Raw genomic sequence first — 21,978 nt, forward strand, 5'->3', positions numbered from 1 at the left:
CAACGCTAATACGATTTGTTGCCATCAGTTTCCATAAATAAGTATATTTAAATTTATATAACATAACTTTTCTATATAATAATAAAACATTATAATTTTATATAACTTTTAATAGTGCGTTTTAAATTAGTATGAATATTACTGATATAACTTTTAGTAAAAAACTTTCATGGCTCTTAAGGCATCATATTATTGATACAAAACTAGATATAGATGATCAGGGATATGTTAAAGTTAATAATATTTTAGCTTTAAATGAATTTAAGCAATATACTTTATCTCATATTTTTACAGTTGTTGCTAATAACTGTAAACAAAGATTTAAATTAAAAGAGGAAAATGAAATATTGTATATTCGAGCTAATCAAGGTCACAACAAGCATGTTGGTAAATTGATTAATGATACTAATGCTTTTCAATCTTTAGATCTTAAAAAACAACATTATGCCTATCATGGAACTACACAACAAGCTTGGCATCAAATTCAACTAACAGGACTAAAACCTATGAATCGTAAACATGTCCATTTAGCCAAAAACATGAATGCTAATAGTGGACTTAGACACAATTCAAAAGTTTTTCTTCAAGTGAATTTATTGAAAGCAACTAACATGGGAGTTCACTTCTATGAATCTTGTAATGAAATTATTCTTACTTCAGATGATATTCCTCCTGAATGCATAACTGTCATAAAAATATATAAAAATTTCTAAAGTATATATATATATAAATGGTTGAAGTCCGAAGATATTTTACTGAAAAGGACAAAATGAATGCAAAAAGAAGATCGAAAAGAGTATATGCTTCTAAAAAGGAATGGTTTTGTCTCATTTGTAATAATTATAACTATAAACTAGCCGGTAAATGGAGACATCTTTTAACACAAAAGCATATTAATAACAGCATCATTTACAACAAAAAATCAGATTAAACGCACTTTATAAATGATATAAAAAATAATGTATAATAAATATTATAATGACATCAAATTACATCAAAAAAAAATTTGTTGATATGATGAATATTATAGAAAAACATTGCATTAAGGACAATACACATTTCTTACAATTAAGTGAAAAGGAACAATCAGATAAATTAGCTAACATTTGTACTGATCTCGGTATTATATCAAATATGATCCTTCATAAAAACATGTTAAAAAATCTGATAAAAATACAAAAATATTATATTGAAAATGTAATATAAGACGTTCATTTTAAACGCACTAAGATGCAAGATTTTTAAAAGAGTATAAGAGATTTTTTTATTTTGATTAAAGGGTTTAGCAAGGGTTGGTTTTTAAGGCTTGGTTTTTTCATTTTGGTTTTCAAACTTGATTCCATTTTGGTTTTCAGTTTGGCTTCGAGGTTTGGTTTCATTTTTTATTCTATTTTTGATTTCATTTTTGATTCCAGTGCTGTGCAGTAGTATAGGAGTTGGGGATGTAAGAGATTATAAAAATTTTTATGATCTCGTACCCCCAACTCCTATACTACTCTGGTATGAATGTAAATACTTATGGATGTATTTCAGCTTAATTATAAATCCCAGTTTAAAATCTGTGTATGGTAGCTTTTCAATACATTAATTTGCCCTGATTGTTTACGTGTCGTAGTTAAGTGATCACGGGCATTTGATTTGAAAGAAATGGCTTCGAAACAGCTTCTTTTTTTATCGACCAGGGTTTTGGTTTGTCTAGAATATGGCATTTATTTAATTTGAGCATGTGATCAATTTAGAGAAGTATATACCTCAAGATTTTGTCAAAAGATAATAATTTCATCTACGATTATATTGATAGGAAAATATTATTTTCTGTAGTTATTTTTTCATTGATAGAACATTCAAAGTGATGCTATAAGGTGCCATTTTTAAGCACCAAAAGTGTTTTTATTGGATGAGTAAAAAGGTGAAGGCAGGCTCCCTATTTCTTTAAGGAAAATATTTATATGTTACTTGACTCTGCCAAACTGCAGCAGGTCTGAGTTTGGAAACGAAAGACTGACTATTTCTTTTTGAAATAGTTGCTTGTTGAAAATAAGATTCAAGAAGAAAATGCCAGCACAATCAGGAAAACCCAATGTTTACGGATTGAATTTCTTGGTCGAAAAATTTGAATCGTGCTAGGAATGCTTTTTTTAAAATTTTCATATTGTTAAATTATGCAAACAAGTGTTAAGACAATGGTTAAGAACCTACCACTGAAGAAAGTCGAAATCTTTTTGTCAATGAGTGATTTTTGTTTTCAGAGTTGTTACAGTCTACATTGGTAACGCTTAGGGCGTAAAAATGAGCTTGAACCACGCTCAATTGAATGACATGTCTGATAGCTTAGGAGTATTTCAGAGAAACATCCTGTCACCTTCTAATGGGGATCTTATAAAGAGGTGGAGGGTGGGAGAAATAGGATGCACTTCGAAAGATGCTTCGTCATTTAGCCCAAGCTAGCGTACACTGTTTACCAATATTGTCTAGCAACATCCCTTGCGAAAATGCAGGCTGCAAAGGTGGTGTGGTTTGCAGAATAAAAAAGAAAGGAAAGCATTCTTTTATACATATTGTTTTTCATTGAATGACCAAAGAATGATTTTTTTCTCATTTTTTAAGTAACTTAATAAAGGCTTGGTACCTTTTAAAACCTTTATTTGTTATGTTATTCCACATGCAAGACTCGTTTATATGTTTACGTTTCAAGTGGTTATATTGGTTTACACTTAACCATTCGTCATTCACCACGGCTAAACTACCACTTGTACCCCCAAGCCGCACCATATTGTTATGTCAACCCAATAAAGTCCCTTTACGAATTACTCAACAGGCTTTAACTTCATCTCGCTGAACTTCAGAGACTCTTCTCCAAACTTTCCCTTCAACCAAACGATCCCTCGATGAGGAAGTGTCGGTTCCTGATGTCGACCAAAGTATTCTCCATTCAGATTAGAGGCGAGGCAACTCTTGAACCACCATCCTCCCCGGTAATCCTCGGCGCAGTTACGTCTCGAATGGTCATTATCGTTGTCCTCGGTAGAGAATGGCATGGAATTGCGGTAGCGGAGGGAATCACCTGCCGTGCCCTTGTACCCATGCACCTGCAATTTGTAATCTGATGCCTCGTCGCCAACATTGAAATGCTGATACGTGGCATAGTACTCAGTGCCCGGCTTACTCCAACTCTCCAACTCTACCCGTAGGCTGACCGTTCGATTGACAGTCAATCGATGGAGGTTTCCATTTCCAAGCCAGAAGTTTGACTTGAGCCGACCTTGCCAAAGCCTTTTTTGTAGTCGCTCCACATTTGATGAAAGTCAAGTTTGTTGTTGACCCTCCTTTGAAACACGGTCCATCCTCCACCGTCTGTTTCCATGTCGCAGTAGACTTCGATGACTCCTTTTCCATCCGGTTTGATTCGGTACACACCATTTCGGGGTTTTGAAACTTCCGAGCAATCTATAATTAGACAAAATTCTTCAGTTACTCTTTTTAGCGGTTGAAACGTCTGGGTAGCAAGAAGCTGAAAAGCGTGAAATTTCGGATTGTCGAGAAGTGAAATTTGAGCTTCCGGTACGATGACCGTTATTCGTGGTTTTCTGCCATAAAATTGTATATTTCGAAAATCTAACTTCATATCTTTCAGTTACATACCTAGGCCTTCAAACTGACAAAGTATTTTTTTTGGACTGTTTCCAAAATTGCTTTGATTTCTTTGATTTTTAGTGACTAAGACACTTAATTTTTGCAAGGGCACGTGATCACGAATCAGCCAATAAGAATCGTCTTTAGAGCAAAAGAACCTGCGGATGTATAACAAAACGTACTATCAACTTTTTGGCTATATATAGTCGTCTTAACATATAAGCATATACATATTTTGTTTGACGTTCTCTTCAGAGATCCAATGGCTGTATTTACAACCTTTTAGGTATTACTGCTGTTAGTATCTACTGCAGAGGCTCGAAGGCTAGAAATCCCGATGGTAAAAGAGTCAATACTGTTTACTGTAGTCTGCGAGCAGTCTTTGCTTTAACCCTATTCAGACCGGGGGGGGGGGGCTTTTGAGGCCCGCGCTGACTTTGAACTTTTGTAACTTTTTTAAGATTTAACCAAACGCTGCTAAACTTTCTGAGTTTTCCTAAAATTTATCTGGCAACAATTTGGTAGGGTTGGATGATGTGTCAGGAACTTGACATCACCATGGCAACGGCATTTTGACAGGCATGTTTTCCCAAATTTGTAATTTTGCGTGTTTCTGTTAATAAAGATCAACTTAAATGGAATTATTTGTACATTTTTACGGGTTTAAAGCACATTTTTATTGATTTTGAGTACTTTGCAGTGATTTTGGGTGGTTTTCTGGCATTTTGGAAAAATTTTGAAATCCAAGATGGCGGATCCAAGATGGCGGCTGTTTTGACATCATGATGTAATTTTCACGTGATGTGACGTCACCATCCCACGTGACGTATACCAAAAGAAAGAGTTTCGGACATACAATACATCCTATAAGTTTCATGGTGATTGCTTAAATATTCTGGAAGTTACATAGGGGGGATTCCGAACCCCCCCTCCCCCCCCGGTCTGAGAAGGTCCAAAAAAGCCCGGTCTGAATAGGGTTAAAATAGGTCGCTAATCTTGCGTTCGTTCCACGGATTTTAAAGCAAAAAGAGAGACTGCGACATGGAAACAGACGATGGTGAATGGACTGAGTTTCAAAGCTCAGGGGGGAACTCGGGATTTGTGACGGGGATGATCGAATGGGGGCAAAAAGCAAAACCCCCAAAAATCCCTAGGGCTTTAAAAAACCATTAAAAAAATCCCTGGACCAAAAATCCCCCCCCCCCCCCCAAAAAAAAAGCATCCCATGCCAAATTTCTGTCAGATCCATTAAATTTTTCAGAAAGGGGGAATGATCTGAAGATATAACACAAAGAAAAACATTAGAAACACGTTCAGTGTTTGTAGTTTATTGCAGAACCATGCGGCCAAGAAACTACCATGAATCTTTAGATTGTTTTTAATACCAAAAATTCCTAACTTAAATTAAGCCACCCAAAAAAATACTTGCCAAATTTTCCTACCCAAAAATATCCCGGAATCGAAATTTTTAAACCCAAAAAAATCCTTAGATCATCCCCGTCACTTGAAATCCCGAGCACTCCCCTGGGTTTCAAAGAAGGGTCGACGTCAGACTAGATTTTCATTGAAGCTGGGAAAACTATAAAAGCGGCTTTGGCAAGGCGGGCAAAAAAACAGACTTCTGTCTTGGAAATGATAACCTCCACCGATTGACAGTCAATCAAACGGTCAGCCTTCGGGTTGAGTTGGAGTAGCCGCACACTATATTCTATGCCACGTATCGGAATTTCAATGTTGGCGACGAGGCATCAGATTACAAATTAGAAGTGTATCAAAGGGGTTACTCAGGGAAGCTTAGGCGAGAGTCTTTGAGGTTCAGCGGGATAAAGTTAAGGCCTAATTAAGTAAAAGGGTTACCAATACTGGGATGACGTAATGAGAAGACCTGGTTTGGGGGTAACGAATGGAAATTTAGCGGTGATGATCGACAAACGGTGTTAAGCAGTACACTAGAGAAGTGAGCTTGAAGTCGTATTTAATGTAAATCAACTGAACAAAGGTTCTTAATTAATAGGTACCAGGCGTCTATCAGTTACTTTAAAGAACTTACAGTGCAACTACTCCAACCAAGGCCACCTGTCAAAATCTGTACAATATAAGGAATAAACATCTTGTATGTAAACAATAGATTTTCCACAAATTGTGGGTCTACACCAGCTGCATGCTACAGAAGTAACAAATCTGTGACCATTTTTAGTGTTTTAACATGAAAACACTATTGGGCAATTAGTGAAGAATTTGCTCGGGTGGCCTTGGTTGGAGTAGTCACACTGTAACCTCTTAACGGGTAACTGAAAAAAAAATCTATATTTAAGAAATATTGTTTCAATCGAGTTTTAGTGTAGTTCTTTCAAATGGTAATGCTGTAATTCGATTGGAAGAGATATCGTACTCTACCAGCCATAAGTGTGCAGTTTGTTGAGGAATTGAGGTATAATACAAAACGGACACGTTTCTGTCTCGTTTCTCCAAAGTTTGGTAAGAACATTAAGAAATACTCCTGCCGGGATAATTCGATACACCAAAAAACTAAAAGAAGCACATTAACGTCTTCCTATTCGCCCTCCAAATTAAATATTCAATAACTTGGGTTACACCTAATTGCAATAATATTATCGGAAGAAGCAAAACGAAATAGCCAATTAGGAATTAATTAGGCATACAAACCGCTTTCTCGGATTTTAATAATTCTCAAAGGAAGGCATCAGCTTTACGGTAAAATAACCGGATGTGATTTTTCCTTATCATAGTGTAATTCCCCACATCTAACATGAGTTCACAGTGCATTGTGGAAGCTATTAATGATGATAAAGCTAATTAATTCCTATTTGGCATTTGGCATTTTCTTTTTTTATCTTTTCTTCACGTTACTGTCATTAGGGGTATTTCTTTTAGCATTTACGAATCATTTTTAGCATCATTCTTGATCCTGGATTTAATTATTATACCATAATGGGTTGACTAATATTTACATGCTGTCAGATCTAGCCTTTTTTTAAGTTTACTTCTACATTGTTTGTGCTTTCTTCCTCCGTCTTGAGTCGTCAGAATGAACGCTAAATCAGTTCAACTCACTGGAGCCAATAACGGTTTCGCCTCATCATCCTGGTTGCTGTTACACGAGCGGTAACAAATACAGCAACAGTTACGCAGGACACGACAAATCCCAACAGCTAGCCGGCACAACTGGGATAAAACAGCAGTGACCAAAAGGAGCCCAAAAACAGCAGGTACAAAACAAAGAATGGCAATTTCCAATCCATGAAGTACATTCCACCAGGGGGCAAAATGATCGTTGAGTGGAACTGCCAGTGATAGAAAAGAAGCAAAAAATACGTTCCCAGTAGCTAAGACAGCAATAGAAAGTAAAGCAATGGTTTCTATTGTGTTAGCAATGTTATCACGAAATGGCTGAGCCACAGCGTGGTGAAGAAGAAACAGAAAACAAAAAAGAGTCATTATGAGAAGACGAGGCAACGGGTCACTAACGAAAGACTTCATCATAACAAGAATCAGTCGACGACCAATCATAATACTTTCCCAACTCAAGGACAGTTTCCTGCCATCTTCAGGCCTTTTAAAAGATTCGTAGAGGACACTCTCTAAAGCATTTCTTGAGACCTGACATGGAGTTGAGTGGCCATTCACTGGATAACCCATTACCCGACAGAAAAAGACGATTAACCAGAAGATTAATGACGGCAATGGAAAAATACAGGCCAATAAAAACTTTCCCGCGGAAAGAGTCCCACTATACAACTTATAAGAACCCCAAAGCAATACAAACACAAAGGGTATTACAAACGTGCAGATAAATGCAATCAATATGTATTGCCACCATTGAAAACAAACAACATTACCATCATACAACAAACGCCTCTCTGAGCCAATGGGAACACAGCGTAGCAGACTAAAGCTTACAGTGGCTAGGGTTGTGTATCCTAGCAACAAGGTTTGCAAGATACCACCAACATAGGGACCAACAGATGGGACTCCTTTACCTCGAAACTTTTGAATTCCCCAGTGCAGAATGTAAAAGACACAAATCATTAGCAAGGTACCAACAACGTGAGATGCAGAAAATAGCTGCTTAGTTACCACAGTAAAGCCAGGAAAGGGACAAATCAATCGACTTGAATGTAATTTAAAGTTGAATAATCCAACAATTGGCTCAATAAGATTAGACTTAATAATGGGATATTGTGAATAACTGGAGACGAGGAGAAGATTTGATGCCTGATAAAAGTAGAATAGAATCTTCAGATAGCCTTTGTCAAAGCCATTCTCTTGGTCTGCTTGATCGTTTTCTTTGAACCACAGAACTTGACGCTTGATCCATGGCACAATAGGAGGCTTAAATGTGAAGTACAGTGCCAGGAGTGATACATAAATCAAAGCCACCGGCCAGAACCAGTAATCATTACACTGATGTGTCGGTCTGCAGTGTGTAGAGTAAAGTGTCTCCGTGTAACCGTCACTACAGTGTCCACACAATTCATTAGAACGGTTGCCCTGACAACCATTGTATTTTGGAAAGTCCTTTTCCTGAGGAGGACTGCAATAGCCCACAGGACACATAGTAAACCGTAACGTTGGTGGTTTTTTCTGCTCTTGAAAACCCCAAAAATTACGTTTGGCTAAAATATTTTGACTACAGTTTGCTCCAAACGGGCATGGAAGACACTGAAATCCGGCATCTAGCTGGGATCCAAGGGCACGGCCACGTTGCAGACTGTAAGAATTTCTTTCGCATGGCGAACAGCTAAATTCAAGAGTAGTGATTTTTATTTTGCATGGTTTGTTGTTCACCTGGGTGGTCAGGTTCTCAGTAAAACGGATAATTTCCATTTCACTTCCGACAGGACAGTTAAACTCTGTGAGATGGTCATTTCCAAAATCTATCATTCTTCCGTCGGATACTAACAAAAGAGGATTTGCAGTACCATACCCCACGACATCCATTGTTGTGTTGTATACTTTAAGAGCTCCTGAGCTTTCTGCATGAATAAACGAAGCCCTAGAGTAGTTCATTGTGAACAGTTGTAATTTTTTCATGGTTTGCTGAAATAGGCTGTCTTTTATTATAAGACTTGCAGGTCCCTCTACTGTGTATATATGTCCACCTTGAGATGATGCAAAATTGTCAACAAAGTAACAATTTCTAAATGTCGCCTTTCCATTCGACAAGTATAGGGCACCACCAGCACCCGCTGCATTTCTTTCAAACGTTGTGTCTTCAAAAAACAACTGACTTTTGTAATCCCATGAAGGAAATACTTCATTATTGCCATTCATCGGGCCGATACATCCTGGATCTGTTTCAATGTCTTGTGATAGTTGTGTTGATATGGCCCCTCCAGTTCCAAGGTTTTGAAATGACAGATTCTCCACAAAACGAGATTTTTTAATTACAAGACTTACGTTTCCTTCATGGGCGAGGTATATAGCACCCCCAGCTAGTTCAGCTGAACAATTGTTGAATGTCGTGTTAACTATTACAATGGATGTGAAAATTACTCGACAATCGATATATAATGCTCCACCAAATTCTATAGGTCCCGAGGCAATACTCCAGGCGTAGTTTCCGTCAAACAGTGAATCTTCCACTTCAAGTACGTTTACATTACTAATTACAAAGGCTCCACCACGTTCATCAGCACTATTACTCAAAAAGCGAGAATGGCGTATTTTTATGGAAAAAATGGGGCTTATCGCAGCCGCTCCTCCATTTCCCTGCGCCTTATTTGACTTCATGGAGACGTTTTCAAGAGTAAAAATACTATGGTTGTTTACTACTAAATATATTGCACCACCATTTTCCGCGGTGTTGCTTGTAAATGTTGAGTTTTTTACTGTGATTTGGCTGGGCTTGCGTGTCCAGCGGTCATCGTATATCATAGAAGGGAAAATGGTTAAAGCTCCTCCGCTTGCCGCGTAATTGGAAATGAAATGGCTGTTGTTGATGCTAACAATTATTTGGCTTTGATACAAGACACTTACTGATCCACCGTCATCAAAACCATCCGATCCACAGCCTACAAAACGTGAATCCTCTACAATCAAAAGCAAATCGTATCCTGCATGTGTTTCTGACGACTTCGTATTTATTAATATTCCGCCTCCTTTTCCTAAAGAAGCGCAGTTGGTAAAATTAGCGTGTCGCAGTTGTACTGATGCCGTAAGTGCCGTGACGTAAACAGCACCTCCACCCAAGGAACTGTAAGCGTTAGTAAAGACACATTTTGTGATGTTGGTTTCAAGACGCGGTTCACTTTGGCTATTATGTTCGACTTCAATGCTTTCGTTTACTGCGTATTCTGAAATGTTTGAGCTTGAAACAGACGCGTCTACATACAATACTCCTCCGAATCCATTTATTGCCGTGTTATCTCTGAAAAAATTTCCTTCAAAGTTCATCCTTACTTCAGCGCATTTGACGTTAAACACCCCACCTTGAGCAGCACGCGTGTTAATAAAGCTAGAATCAGACACTGTAAGTACGCAAAGATCGATTCCTTTCACGGATACGACTCCGCCATTTCCTTTGACTTTGTAGTCACCAAAACTAGAGTTATAGATTTGCAACGAAACGTTTGATGCGCTTACACTCAATGCGCGTGCGTTTTGACTTGTGAAGTTGCTTGCATTGATACAAATGTTGACAAGGTTGCTGCTAACGAAGAATTCACTGTGACTGTAACCCACAAAAACATCCCCGTCTGACACTGGATTGTTATTCATCATGGTCACCTCGTGAAGGCTGATGTTCTGTTTTCCATTTTCCAGCTCTAAGCAAACAAGTCCTTTTGAACTGAACTTGTTTCGAGAAAACGTTACATTCTGCAGGGTGATGTTACAGCTTACAGACTGGTTATTGTCTGGCGATTCAGTGAACGAGATACAGCTTCCCTTATCTGACATGGAATTACCGTAAAAAGATGCATTTTTCAACATAAAAATCACTTGGATAATCTGATGTGATATGTTCTTTGCAATTGCAATGTTAGCAATAACTGAAATGCACTCTTTGTTTCCAACAAAAGTTGAATTTGTAATCTGAATGCTGGAAACTATCCTGGTTCTAATTAAGAATTGTATACCACGTTTGCTACCTTTGAATTTGCACCTGTCAATGTTAACAGACGAATCCTGAAAATACACAAAGCTGTCGTTCAGAAACAGTCCTGATAAGGTAATCTTCATCTCCTGCGCAGTATCAGAGCCATCAAACGTCAAATTGTTTCCCACGGAGCATCGTATGTGAGGAGGCCTGGGACCAAAGCCTGTCAGAGAAAGGCTCTTGTTGATGTAAATCCCCGTATGTAGTGAAGTCCCTGATTGACAGGTGTAGGGATCCTTATCAGTGTTAGTGCCATCCAAGTGAATGTAATCCCCGCGTGATGCCAACGTGACTGCTCGCCAAATGGTCTTGCAGGGCTTTATTTGATCACATGACCAACTATCGTTACCTGACGCATGGGAAATGTACAAGTCCGTTCCTTTAGAGACACGTGCTGTAAGAAATAGCAGAAATGGCGAATATTGATTATATTCTCTGTGCAGCTTTTTGAACTAGTCAATAGTTAATTAAATTAACCATTTATATGTATTTCCTTGTTCCGCTGCTCCTGTTAACGGCACTAACTCTCTTTTTTGTGTAAAATATCTGAACTCCCATTCGTGTGAGTAACACTGTAAAATTTTGCAGTTCTACAACTCTTGAGTTGGCTTTAAATAACAAGAGTTAGGAGGTTATGTTAAATTATATTTAGGGGGAGGGGGTCGTCAAATAAAATTGAGTAAGTATATTTCTGAAATCGCCTTCCACCGTGCACTTGGATGACTTTTAGGGGTAAAATTTGATTTGAGTCCCTCACATGTTTCGTTTGACTCATGATTCTGAAATTCATCAGCGAGGTTTACTGAGTAACAATAATAAGCTTTCGTATACATACAGGGACCGTGGAAAGGAATAGGCTAGGGAAGCTTTAGCCCCCCCCCCCCCCCCCCATTTTTTTACAGTAACAAGAAAATATTATAATGAATTAAAAAACAAACGAAAACTTACTGAAAACATTTCGTTCGACGACGAAAGCAACAGCAGTTACTTTGTCTAAAATACATCACGAAAAAAAACAAAACAAAAAAACACGTAAATGAGGACAATTGTCCTTAAGATTTTCAGTTATATGAAAAATGTTAGGCTACTACAGGATCATGCCCTTTATTAAAATCTGAGTGGACTTCTCATGAAAAAGGCCTGTTTCATCATTGGTCATTTTGATGGCTTACCAAATAGCTTAAATTTATAAGACGAAACGGTTTCTTTTCGAGCAAATGTTGTGGAGCAACGTCTCTTTATCGCAACGTTTTGTCATTTTAAGCAAAAATTTAAGCGCTTAACATTTAACGCTCAACGCTTAACGGTATCTAAGAGAATTCGAAATCCAAATTTTCGCGGTGGAGTATGCCCCCCGGGACCCCTCTCCCCATAGTTGGCTTTAAGCCCCCTCACTCAAATTCGTCCTGCGTTGTCCCTAACATAACGTATTATAAACACTTTTTATGGATTTACGTTACAGGATACAAGCTGGACATTTTCGCATGGCGTGACTGTTAATGATTTGACATATGCGTGACATACAGTAAAAGCCCGCAAGTAAGAACCTGGATTTTCCTAAGTTAGCGTAAACAGGTTTATACATAAATGGTAATTAGCACAAATTTAGGCCAACTTGGGTTTTTAATAGGTCCTTATTTTCCTTATTTTTACATTGTTGCTTATAGAAATTTTAGTGGTATTTAGCTATTTTCTTACGTATATGAAATTTGTCTACCATTTTTCACAATAATATTTTATGATTTTAAACATTAGCATTTACATTGCAACTGGAGTGACAAGGCTCCTAGGGGTCTACAACGAGGATCCAGAATGTTAACAAACTGGTATGTTATTTCCACAAAAGTAAACATTTTTAATTGATTTTAGTAAATAAATTTTTAGTCTAATGGGGTTCGTATTATAGAGGCTAAAGGGAGGCTAACTGGCAAATTTTAGCCTTACAGCTGGTTCTTAAAAATTAGGTTCTTACTTGGAGGCTTTTATTGTATTTATTTTTACAGATAACAAATTTTCATCCCTTTTGAGGCTGCTACCTTGACGTGGTGGGATGGCTTGCGAGGCATAATGATCCTTTTGGGCTTTGTCGGTGGGAGTTATACTCCTGGCAGGTTCAACCTTGCCGGACAGGCCATTAGGAGAGGGTCCTGACAAAAACCAGCCTCCTGGCCCTCCAGGTTGGGGGTTAGGCGTGAGGTTGACAACCTCACCCTGTAAAAAAGACCTCGTCACGGAAACACCAACAAGAAATCTTCAAACTTTTGGTCATCAAGGGAACTCAGAGCCTTCCCGGGCTAGAATACCAGAGGCAGTGAAAGCCAACATGAAGCTGTCGCTGCGAGACTGGGAGCCTTGAGCACCAAGACAAAGACAAGACTAGAATTCTGGAAAGTAAGAACAATGTTTAGCACTGGAAGGCTCGCGCAGATCACCAGAGAGATGAATGAAAATAAGCTTCACATCCTTGGCATTAGTGAGTGTAGATGGACCGGATTTGGTTCACAGAGAACGCGCAAGGCGGTGAAACAATTTTGTTTTCAGGCCGGAATGACAACCTGCACCGGCAAGGAGTAGCTCTAATCCTGAAGAGGGGTGTGGAGAAGTCACTTCTTGAGTGGAAGCCTATCAACGAGAGGCTAATTAGAGCGAGGTTCTTTGGGAAGCAAGTGAAGATGACTGTAATACAGTGTTACGCTCCAACAAATGACGCTGATCCTGAGCAAAAAGACATCTTTTATGAAACTCATCAAGCTGAAGTGGAAAATACTCCATCACAAGACCTCCTGATTGTTATAGGTGATTTGAACGCTATGGTTGGAACAGTTAACGCAGACAATGAGAGGGTCATGGGAGGACATGGCTATGGTATCTTGAATGAGAATGGTGAAAGGTTGGTGGAGCTGTGTGGTATGAATAATCTTGTAATTGGAGGCACCTTACTTCCGCACAAGGACATACACAAGATCTCATGGAACTCTCCAAACAGGCGCGACAAGTCCCAAATTGACCATCTTCTCATCAATGGGAAATGGAGACGATCCCTGCAAGATGTACGTGTGAGAAGGGGCGCTGACGTTGGGAGTGATCATCACCTTGTTACTGCTATGGTTCACTTGAAGCTACTGCGCTCTAGAAAAACCGCATGTCACCAGAGGCGCTTTGATGTATCCAAGCTCAAGAATTATGACACAAGAAACCAGTTCTGTATAGAATTAGGTAACAGGTTTGAGACTCTTGCAGAAGAAAACACCGGAACAGCTAATGAAGGCTCACTCACATAAGAATGGGACAAGATCACCAAGATTTACCATACTGCTGCCACGCCCGCCCTTGGTTATAAGCAGAAATCCCACAAAGAATGGTTGAGTGCGGACACCTGGGATGCTATTGCAGAGAGGAAAAGAACAAAGGGCGAAATTATGGGGGCCAGGTCTACTCGCCTAAAAGATAAATTACAAGCTCAGTACAGTAAACTCAATGCCAAAGTGAAGCGATCAGTTAGAGCAGACAAAAGATTTGTTGAGAACCTCGCAACAGAAGCAGAGGCTGAAAGTGATAAATGATCATCGCAGTGAATTTCCAATTTAAGCAATTGGAATAAAGAAGCCTGAAAAAAAATTCAGGGCTTCAACGGGATTCGAACCCGTGACCTCCGCGATACCGGTGCGATGCTCTACCAACTGAGCTATTGAAGCCACACATTGGGAGCGAGGTCAATTGTGAGTTCATACTTTACCCGTGAGAGGAGTGAAATGATGTAATGTATATGAAATAATTCATATATGAACTGCGGATGGATATGAAAGTGATAAATGATCATCGCAGTGAATTTCCAATTTAAGCAATTGGAATAAAGAAGCCTGAAAAAAAAAAATTTCAGCGCTTCAACGGGATTCGAACCCGTGACCTCCGCGATACCGGTGCGATGCTCTACCAACTGAGCTATTGAAGCCACACATTGGGAGCGAGGTCAATTGTGAGTTCATACTTTACCCGTGAGAGGAGTGAAATGATGTAATGTATATGAAATAATTCATATATGAACTGCGGATGGATATGAAAGTGATAAATGATCATCGCAGTGAATTTCCAATTTAAGCAATTGGAATAAAGCAGCTTTATTCCAATTGCAACCTCGCTCCCAATGTGTGGCTTCAATAGCTCAGTTGGTAGAGCATCGCACCGGTATCGCGGAGGTCACGGGTTCGAATAGCGTTGAAGCCCTGAAATTTTTTTTTTTCAGGCTTCTTTATTCCAATTGCTTAAATTGGAAATTCACTGCGATGATCATTTATCACTTTCATATCCATCCGCAGTTCATATATGAATTATTTCATATACATTACATCATTTCACTCCTCTCACGGGTAAAGTATGAACTCACAATTGACCTCGCTCCCAATGTGTGGCTTCAATAGCTCAGTTGGTAGAGCATCGCACCGGTATCGCGGAGGTCACGGGTTCGAATCCCGTTGAAGCCCTGAATTTTTTTTTTTCAGGCTTCTTTATTCCAATTGCTTAAATTGGAAATTCACTGCGATGATCATTTATCACTTTCATATCCATCCGCAGTTCATATATGAATTATTTCATATACATTACATCATTTCACTCCTCTCACGGGTAAAGTATGAACTCACAATTGACCTCGCTCCCAATGTGTGGCTTCAATAGCTCAGTCGGTAGAGCATCGCACCGGTATCGCGGAGGTCACGGGTTCGAATCCCGTTGAAGCCTTGAATTTTTTTTTTTTCAGGCTTCTTTATTCCAATTGCTTAAATTGGAAATTCACTGCGATGATCATTTATCACTTTCATATCCATCCGCAGTTCATATATGAATTATTTCATATACATTACATCATTTCACTCCTCTCACGGGTAAAGTATGAACTCACAATTGACCTCGCTCCCAATGTGTGGCTTCAATAGCTCAGTTGGTAGAGCATCGCACCGGTATCGCGGAGGTCACGGGTTCGAATCCCGTTGAAGCCCTGAATTTTTTTTCAGGCTTCTTTATTCCAATTTCTTAAATTGGAAATTCACTGCGATGATCATTTATCACTTTCATATCCATCCGCAGTTCATATATGAATTATTTCATATACATTACATCATTTCACTCCTCTCACGGGTAAAGTATGAACTCACAATTGACCTCGCTTCCAATGTGTGGCTTCAATAGCTCAGTTGGTAGAACATCGCACCGGTATCGCGGAGGTCACGGGTTCGAATCCCGTTGAAGCCCTGAATTTTTTTTTTTTCAGGCTTCTTTATTCCAATTGCTTAAATTGGAAATTCACTGCGATGATCATTTATCACTTTCATATCCATCCGCAGTTCATATATGAATTATTTCATATACATTACATCATTTCACTCCTCTCACGGGTAAAGTATGAACTCACAATTGACCTCGCTCCCAATGTGTGGCTTCAATAGCTCAGTTGGTAGAGCATCGCACCGGTATCGCGGAGGTCACGGGTTCGAATCCCGTTGAAGCGCTGAAATTTTTTTTTTTTCAGGCTTCTTTATTCCAATTGCTTAAATTGGAAATTCACTGCGATGATCATTTATCACTTTCATATCCATCCGCAGTTCATATATGAATTATTTCATATACATTACATCAGAAGCAGAGGCTGCTGCCCAGGCTGCTTCCCAGGAGCAAGGCACAGCTTACAGAATAACCAAGCAAATATGTAAAGGTCAACGGAGAGGGAAGGCACCTATCTGCAGCAAGCAAGGGGCATCACTAGCAACTGAGAAGGAACAGGAGGAACGATGGGCAGAACACTTTCAGGAAGTACTTAACAAGGAGGTCCCAAAGGAGCCAGAAGAAGAGATCGTGAAAGCCATTAAAGATCTTAAGAATGGTAAAGCACCTGGGCAGGACCAGCTTAATGCTGAGCTCTTTAAATGTCATCCAGAGCTTGCAGCAGAGATATTAAATAGATTTAGCCAAGCCTAAAAGCGGAGCTCCCCGGTAATTTACTTTGCCCTTTATTTAAATATCTGAAGTCACTGACTGTAGGCATAAAATATAGTTAATGGGCTCGCAATCCAATAGAAAAAAAAAACATTTTTCGGTCAGCGGTCAACTTTATAAAAACGCGTTACCTCGATGAGTTATACACCTGAACCCGCGATATGATCACGTGATACTGGTCAGCGGATACCTTGTACTGACAGCTGTCAATAGATCATAACGTGGATGCCCAGTAACAAATAGGTGAGGGTTTATCTATTTCTGAAGTGCGCGACACCGTACGTACGTACGCGCCCGCGAGCCATGCCGCTAGCCACGATGACCACGAAAACTCAAGTTCATGGTTTTCCTATTTCTGTGAATTTTCTATGGGTATGGGGCTCCGCTCTGCGGCCCTTCGGGCTGCTGTGGGTGACATCGACATCCGACAGAGGATTGGTAAAGCTAGAGGGGCCTTTGCAAAATTGCGACCCATGTGGAGGAGCAAAAACTACAGCAGAAGAACGAAGATTAAGATCTACCAAGCTTGTGTACTCTCTCTACTACTCTACGGATCTGAATGTTGGAGAATGACTGTGCACGACTTGAAAAAGCTGCAAAGCTTTCACACATCTTGTCTCCGAAAATTCTTGCACATTGACAGAACAGCAACACATGAGTATTGTTCTCACACGGAAACGATGGAGTTGGGTTGGTCATGTGCTCCGCAGAGAATCTACCAGCATTTCTAAAGTTGCTCTCAGATGGACACCAGAGGGTAAAAGAAAAAGAGGCCGTCCAAAATCCACCTGGAGAAGAACTGCAGAAGCAGAACTTTAGGCTCTAAACCTTACCTGGGGGCAAGCTTCGCGGCTTGCAAAGGACCGACAAGAATGGAGGCGACTTGTTGATGCCCTATGCGCCACTGGGCGTTTAAAGGATTGATGATGATGATGATGATAACAAATTAAGTACCAAATCTGTGTTAATTAAATTTCTGTGCAAATATTTGTCTTGTTTTTTTGATACAAAGATCCACAACATTTTTTATGTAATACCGATGCTAACCTTGGAGACAAGCTTGCTCTTGCTTTCTATTACTTTAAAAAACTCCCTGATGTAGACCGCAAACTAAAACCCGTTGAGGTGCTTCCCACTAGTTTAGCCTAAACAAAGTTTAAAAACTTGCACTCTCATACATCCTGATTTCAGACTGCAAGAGGAAGAGGCTAGATAAATAAAAGGAATCGCGTATCCTAGGCGAACCATTGAAATTCAATTTTCTTTGATCAGCTAAATCTTATTTTTCACTTTTGACTCCGCTGTTGTCCTTTACAATCCAGTTCCGACACCTATAATTGCGTTCGACGAAGGAGAGCGCAAGCCTAATTCTGTTTTGCGTCCTGTGTCTTTTGAGTTGGTAGGCCTGTGCACTGTTATGCGGAATGAATCGAGCCGTAATGCGCGCGCAGGTGTATGGACTCCAAATTGGCCGCCCCGATTGATTTTTGCAGGGGCAAGTCTCGGCCGGGAAACTGGTGCGACGATATTTTAGTCTCGTTTTTGCATTGAATCGTCCCTTTTGTCGTCTTTGGTCGCTGTTCTGCACGCGTGCTTCACGAATTCGCTAGAACATTTCGTTTGGTCGCTAGATTGTGTACTTAGTAAAACTGTTTACTTTCGTTCTCGTACAAGAATCGCCTCTTCTGTCGTCTTTGGTCGCTGAACTGCGACCAAAACTGACCGTTGCTTGTGGTCAAATAGCAAATGTTCTGAGTTGTATAGCTCAGCGGCCATTGTGCCACTTGATCATGGCTTTTGATCAAATAACAAACTTTCCGAGTTATGTAGCTCGGCGGCTGTTGAGCCACTTGATCATTACTTGTGATCAGAACACGGCGTTATCGAGTGATGAGGCTCGCATTTGCGTTAAACATTTGCACGGTGTAGACGACATCAGAGCAGATGGAGCGATCGAATACAATCGAACCATTGTTCAGTCGAGTAAATGCGGCACCGGAAGCATTCTTTTGTATAACGTGACCAAATCACGTCGTGCACAGAGTTCTGTCCAGACTTCGATAAATGATACCCACAATAATTATGATAGTAAGCTTATAAAGAGATATGAAAGAGATGTCCGTGTTGTAGCTGGAAAGAATGGCGATAGGAGTTGTTCTGTTGCTATGATCTCTACGAATGCTGAGAAATCTCAGGCTGTGAAAAAGCAAAAAGCAACAGGAAACGAGACAGAGAACCATCTCGAATTTCTGTTCGTAGAGTTACTAAATTGCTTAGAAGAAAGAAATACAGAAGTAGACTTAAAAAACTACTGAAACATAATTTCCCAAGCTCCTCACTTATTAGAAATTTTTGTAGCAATTACAAGAAATGGTTTATTTTGTGTAACTCTGAACATTTTTACAGTAAATATGTTTTTTTTATAAACAAACAGAAAGAGAAAAAAAGATACAAGTATTGCACTGGTAAACAGAAAGAGTTATCAATTGACATGCTTCAAACAAAGTCTGATTTCAGTCACAATAGCGCTTTTGGTCATATTTTCCAAAGTTCAAATTTAAAAGGAGGTACGCTTCCTGCAAATGACAGTTGTAATTTGCCTTGGGTATCTCTTAATGAGAGACTTTCATTAATAAGTTTAATACCTTATGATGTTGGTGGGAGTGGAGACTGTTTTTTTAGGTCAGCTTCACACCAACTGTATGGAACTGCAGAGTTGCATTTTCAAATTCGTGCTGCTGGTATTAGGCACTTGAATAATCATCCAGAATTTTATGTTGAGAGCGCAGTTCTGACAATAGTTGGCAAGACTACCGTTCAGCAAATGTCAACGCCGGGAACTTGGCGTGACAATGTAATTATCCAGGCAGTAAGTATTTTTAGTTGAAAGCAAATTCTGCAATATTAATTCATACTTCAATAGATTGCTGTTTCAAGTAAAAAGTGCTTTCTATCGAATTCACATGTTGCTGTTTCAAATATAAAATAATGTTGTCTGTAACCTTAAAGGAACAGTGCCACAGCTGAGTTTAAGTTTGAACTTTGAACTGTGTCGTTACTTTCATACTTGTGTGTTACACATAACACACATTCAAAGACAAGCAATTGTCATTCATTCTTTATTCGCCATCAATGTTGTTAAATTATTCTTACAAAGATTTCACCTTCCTCTTTTGTCCCATCACCAACAAATTGTACAAGAAAAAGGGGAAATCTCAGTCAACACCAAAAACTACCCCTCCTTTTAAGCCTTACTCGAACGCATTCCCCTAATCGCTGATTACTACTAGTTAAGGTAACTAAAGAAGGTTACGTGACCAGTGAGCGTTGACATTGAATCAAACGATACGTAATAACAAGCCTTGCGTGACACGTGACAAACACTCTGTACATTTTTCTGATTTTAAAACTTCGTCGTATAAAATGAAACAATTGTCACCAAATGACTCCAGGAAAAAAACTATCACTTAGTTCAAATCCGCTGTGTTTTTCTTAAGAATCGAATTCCGCGAGCTATAATTAAGCTGACGTTCCCTGATCTCTCTTTCAAGAAGGCAACAGTTGACATTGCACAATATAGCGAGTCTTGCGTGACTGCACTATGTATTTCGTATTTATAATACACATTTTTAAACTTTGTCTTTTATAAATGAAACAATTGTCTCCATAGAAAATCGATAGAGAAGTGTCAAATTTCTTTAATTAATTTATGAAAACGTAGCTGAAATCCCTCCATCTTCTTCATTTCCTTTTAGTGGCCTTTTAATAGAACTTTCATCGTCTCATTCGGTTTCGGCTGACGGCGTGACAACGTTTTGAATGAGTTCGAATCCCAGGGTTCGAACCACAAGCTAAATTCATTACAAGACCTATACAGGGCTTTTTGAACGAGGAACAACGAGTAACAAAAAAAGCATTGATTGAAAAAATGGCTAATACAACGTTTGTTTTATAAAGCATTAACAAAACATGCCGCAACATGTTTCACGCTCAAAAGGAATCGAACAAAGGAAGATTAATCTAACTAATTTCATAGTCGACTTCGAAGTTTACAATTCTCTCATTTGTTAGGCCAGTCTGACAGACTTTCGTGAGACGTTACACAATTCTGAATCGTCTAACATGGAATGACAAATCGCCAAATCACAATTTAATATAGATTAATATGTATTAGCGACGACTATAAATAAGCCCGGAAGTAAGGAATGGTTTTTCCTGTCACAATTGTTTCTTGTATGACCGCCTTGTCTACTGGCCTAATTATGTTTAATTATAAAAGTTACTCGTCGACGAAATAAAACTTACCTTGAATGATTATAGACAGCAAAAAGTAAAGTGCGGTCCGACTACAGCTTGGTCTTGCCATTGCGTACGAAAGCAAGTCGGCGATCAAGTCACACTAAAACTTGAGCCCACGATCATAAACACTTGTTCACTTTCAATGTTACTGATCACGCAATCTCTACATGTTCACAACATGTGTAATGTCTGGACACCAGACAGGTCCTCGATGAAGGCGGATTCTCGCCAAGAAAACACACACACGTTTTCAAGCCGCCATCTTCCTTTATTGCACTACCCACAATGCCTTAGGGCTGGGCCTACACAGGCAACCCAGTTACAAACATACTACATCTTCCCCCTTTTTTAAATGAACACAATGGGTACAATGAAAAGCTAGACAAAATCCGATATAACTGTAAACCATAACAAGTAAAGGATACAAATCCAAATGCAAATAAAAGCACTGTTTTAAAGTCTTAACTGGTAGTCTCTTGTTCAATAGATAACACTTCTTAGTCAAAACACTAAGTGTAGTCCTCACGGTCCATATCAGAAAACTATCTTAAGTAGCAAAGTCCTTAATGAGTTCGCTTAGCTTAGCCTTTTCCAGTAACATAGTCCTTAAGCCAGCTTGGCTCAGTTCTCGTCCGTGTTGATCTTCGAGATTCACTGGTCTGATCTGGTGCCCGAGTAACAGCGGGCTGTGGTGATGGTTCCATAACAGGCTCAGTCACTGATCCTTGTGCTGGGATCTCATCCAGTTCAGGAACAGGAAGGGTAGCTGGTTTCAGTAGTGGTGTGCGGTGTTGACCTGTAAGCAAGAAGATACTTCTGAAGCTCTTGCTGCCATGGTTTCCCTTCAGCTTGTGCTGCACGCATTGCCTTAAGGAGCGATTTATTCTGCCTTTCAACCTCTCCGTTCGCTCTCGGCCACAGTGGAATTGTCTTCTTGT

At 39.4% G+C, this 21,978-nt stretch overlaps 1 protein-coding gene and 1 pseudogene across 2 annotated transcripts; both read right to left on the minus strand.

Annotated features, from left to right (window-relative positions):
• Positions 1-2,632: 2,632 nt before the first annotated feature.
• Positions 2,633-3,645, minus strand: LOC144658921 (fibrinogen-like protein A pseudogene; annotated as a pseudogene).
• A 1,946-nt stretch (positions 3,646-5,591) lies between these two features.
• On the minus strand, positions 5,592-21,195 carry LOC144658762 (uncharacterized). 2 transcript variants are annotated; one of them, XR_013571781.1, is made up of 3 exons: positions 21,047-21,195; positions 5,905-11,147; positions 5,592-5,678 (listed from the first exon to the last, which is right to left on the minus strand). XR_013571781.1 is itself a non-coding variant. In XM_078519229.1 (2 exons), the coding sequence occupies exons 1-2, from the start codon at positions 21,105-21,107 to the stop codon at positions 6,700-6,702; spliced, it is 4,509 nt and encodes a 1,502-aa protein (XP_078375355.1). In that variant the 5' UTR covers positions 21,108-21,195; the 3' UTR covers positions 5,592-6,699. The 2 variants fall into 2 exon arrangements, 1 of the variants encoding a protein (XP_078375355.1); XM_078519229.1 differs by having other exon boundaries at positions 5,592-11,147.
• Positions 21,196-21,978: the final 783 nt, after the last annotated feature.

Source organism: Oculina patagonica, chromosome 6, assembly GCF_052425735.1.
Source record: "Oculina patagonica isolate OP01 chromosome 6, crgOcupat, whole genome shotgun sequence".
Classification (NCBI taxonomy): Eukaryota; Metazoa; Cnidaria; class Anthozoa; order Scleractinia; family Oculinidae; genus Oculina; species Oculina patagonica.

Excerpts from the sequence above, each read along its gene's own strand:
- LOC144658762 (XM_078519229.1), bottom strand. The coding sequence starts at position 21,107 with ATGGCAAGACCAAGCTGTAGTCGGACCGCACTTTACTTTTTGCTGTCT. Across the intron at positions 11,148-21,046 it reads GCTGTCTATAATCATTCAAG|CACGTGTCTCTAAAGGAACG; the intron begins GTAAGTTTTATT and ends TATTTCTTACAG.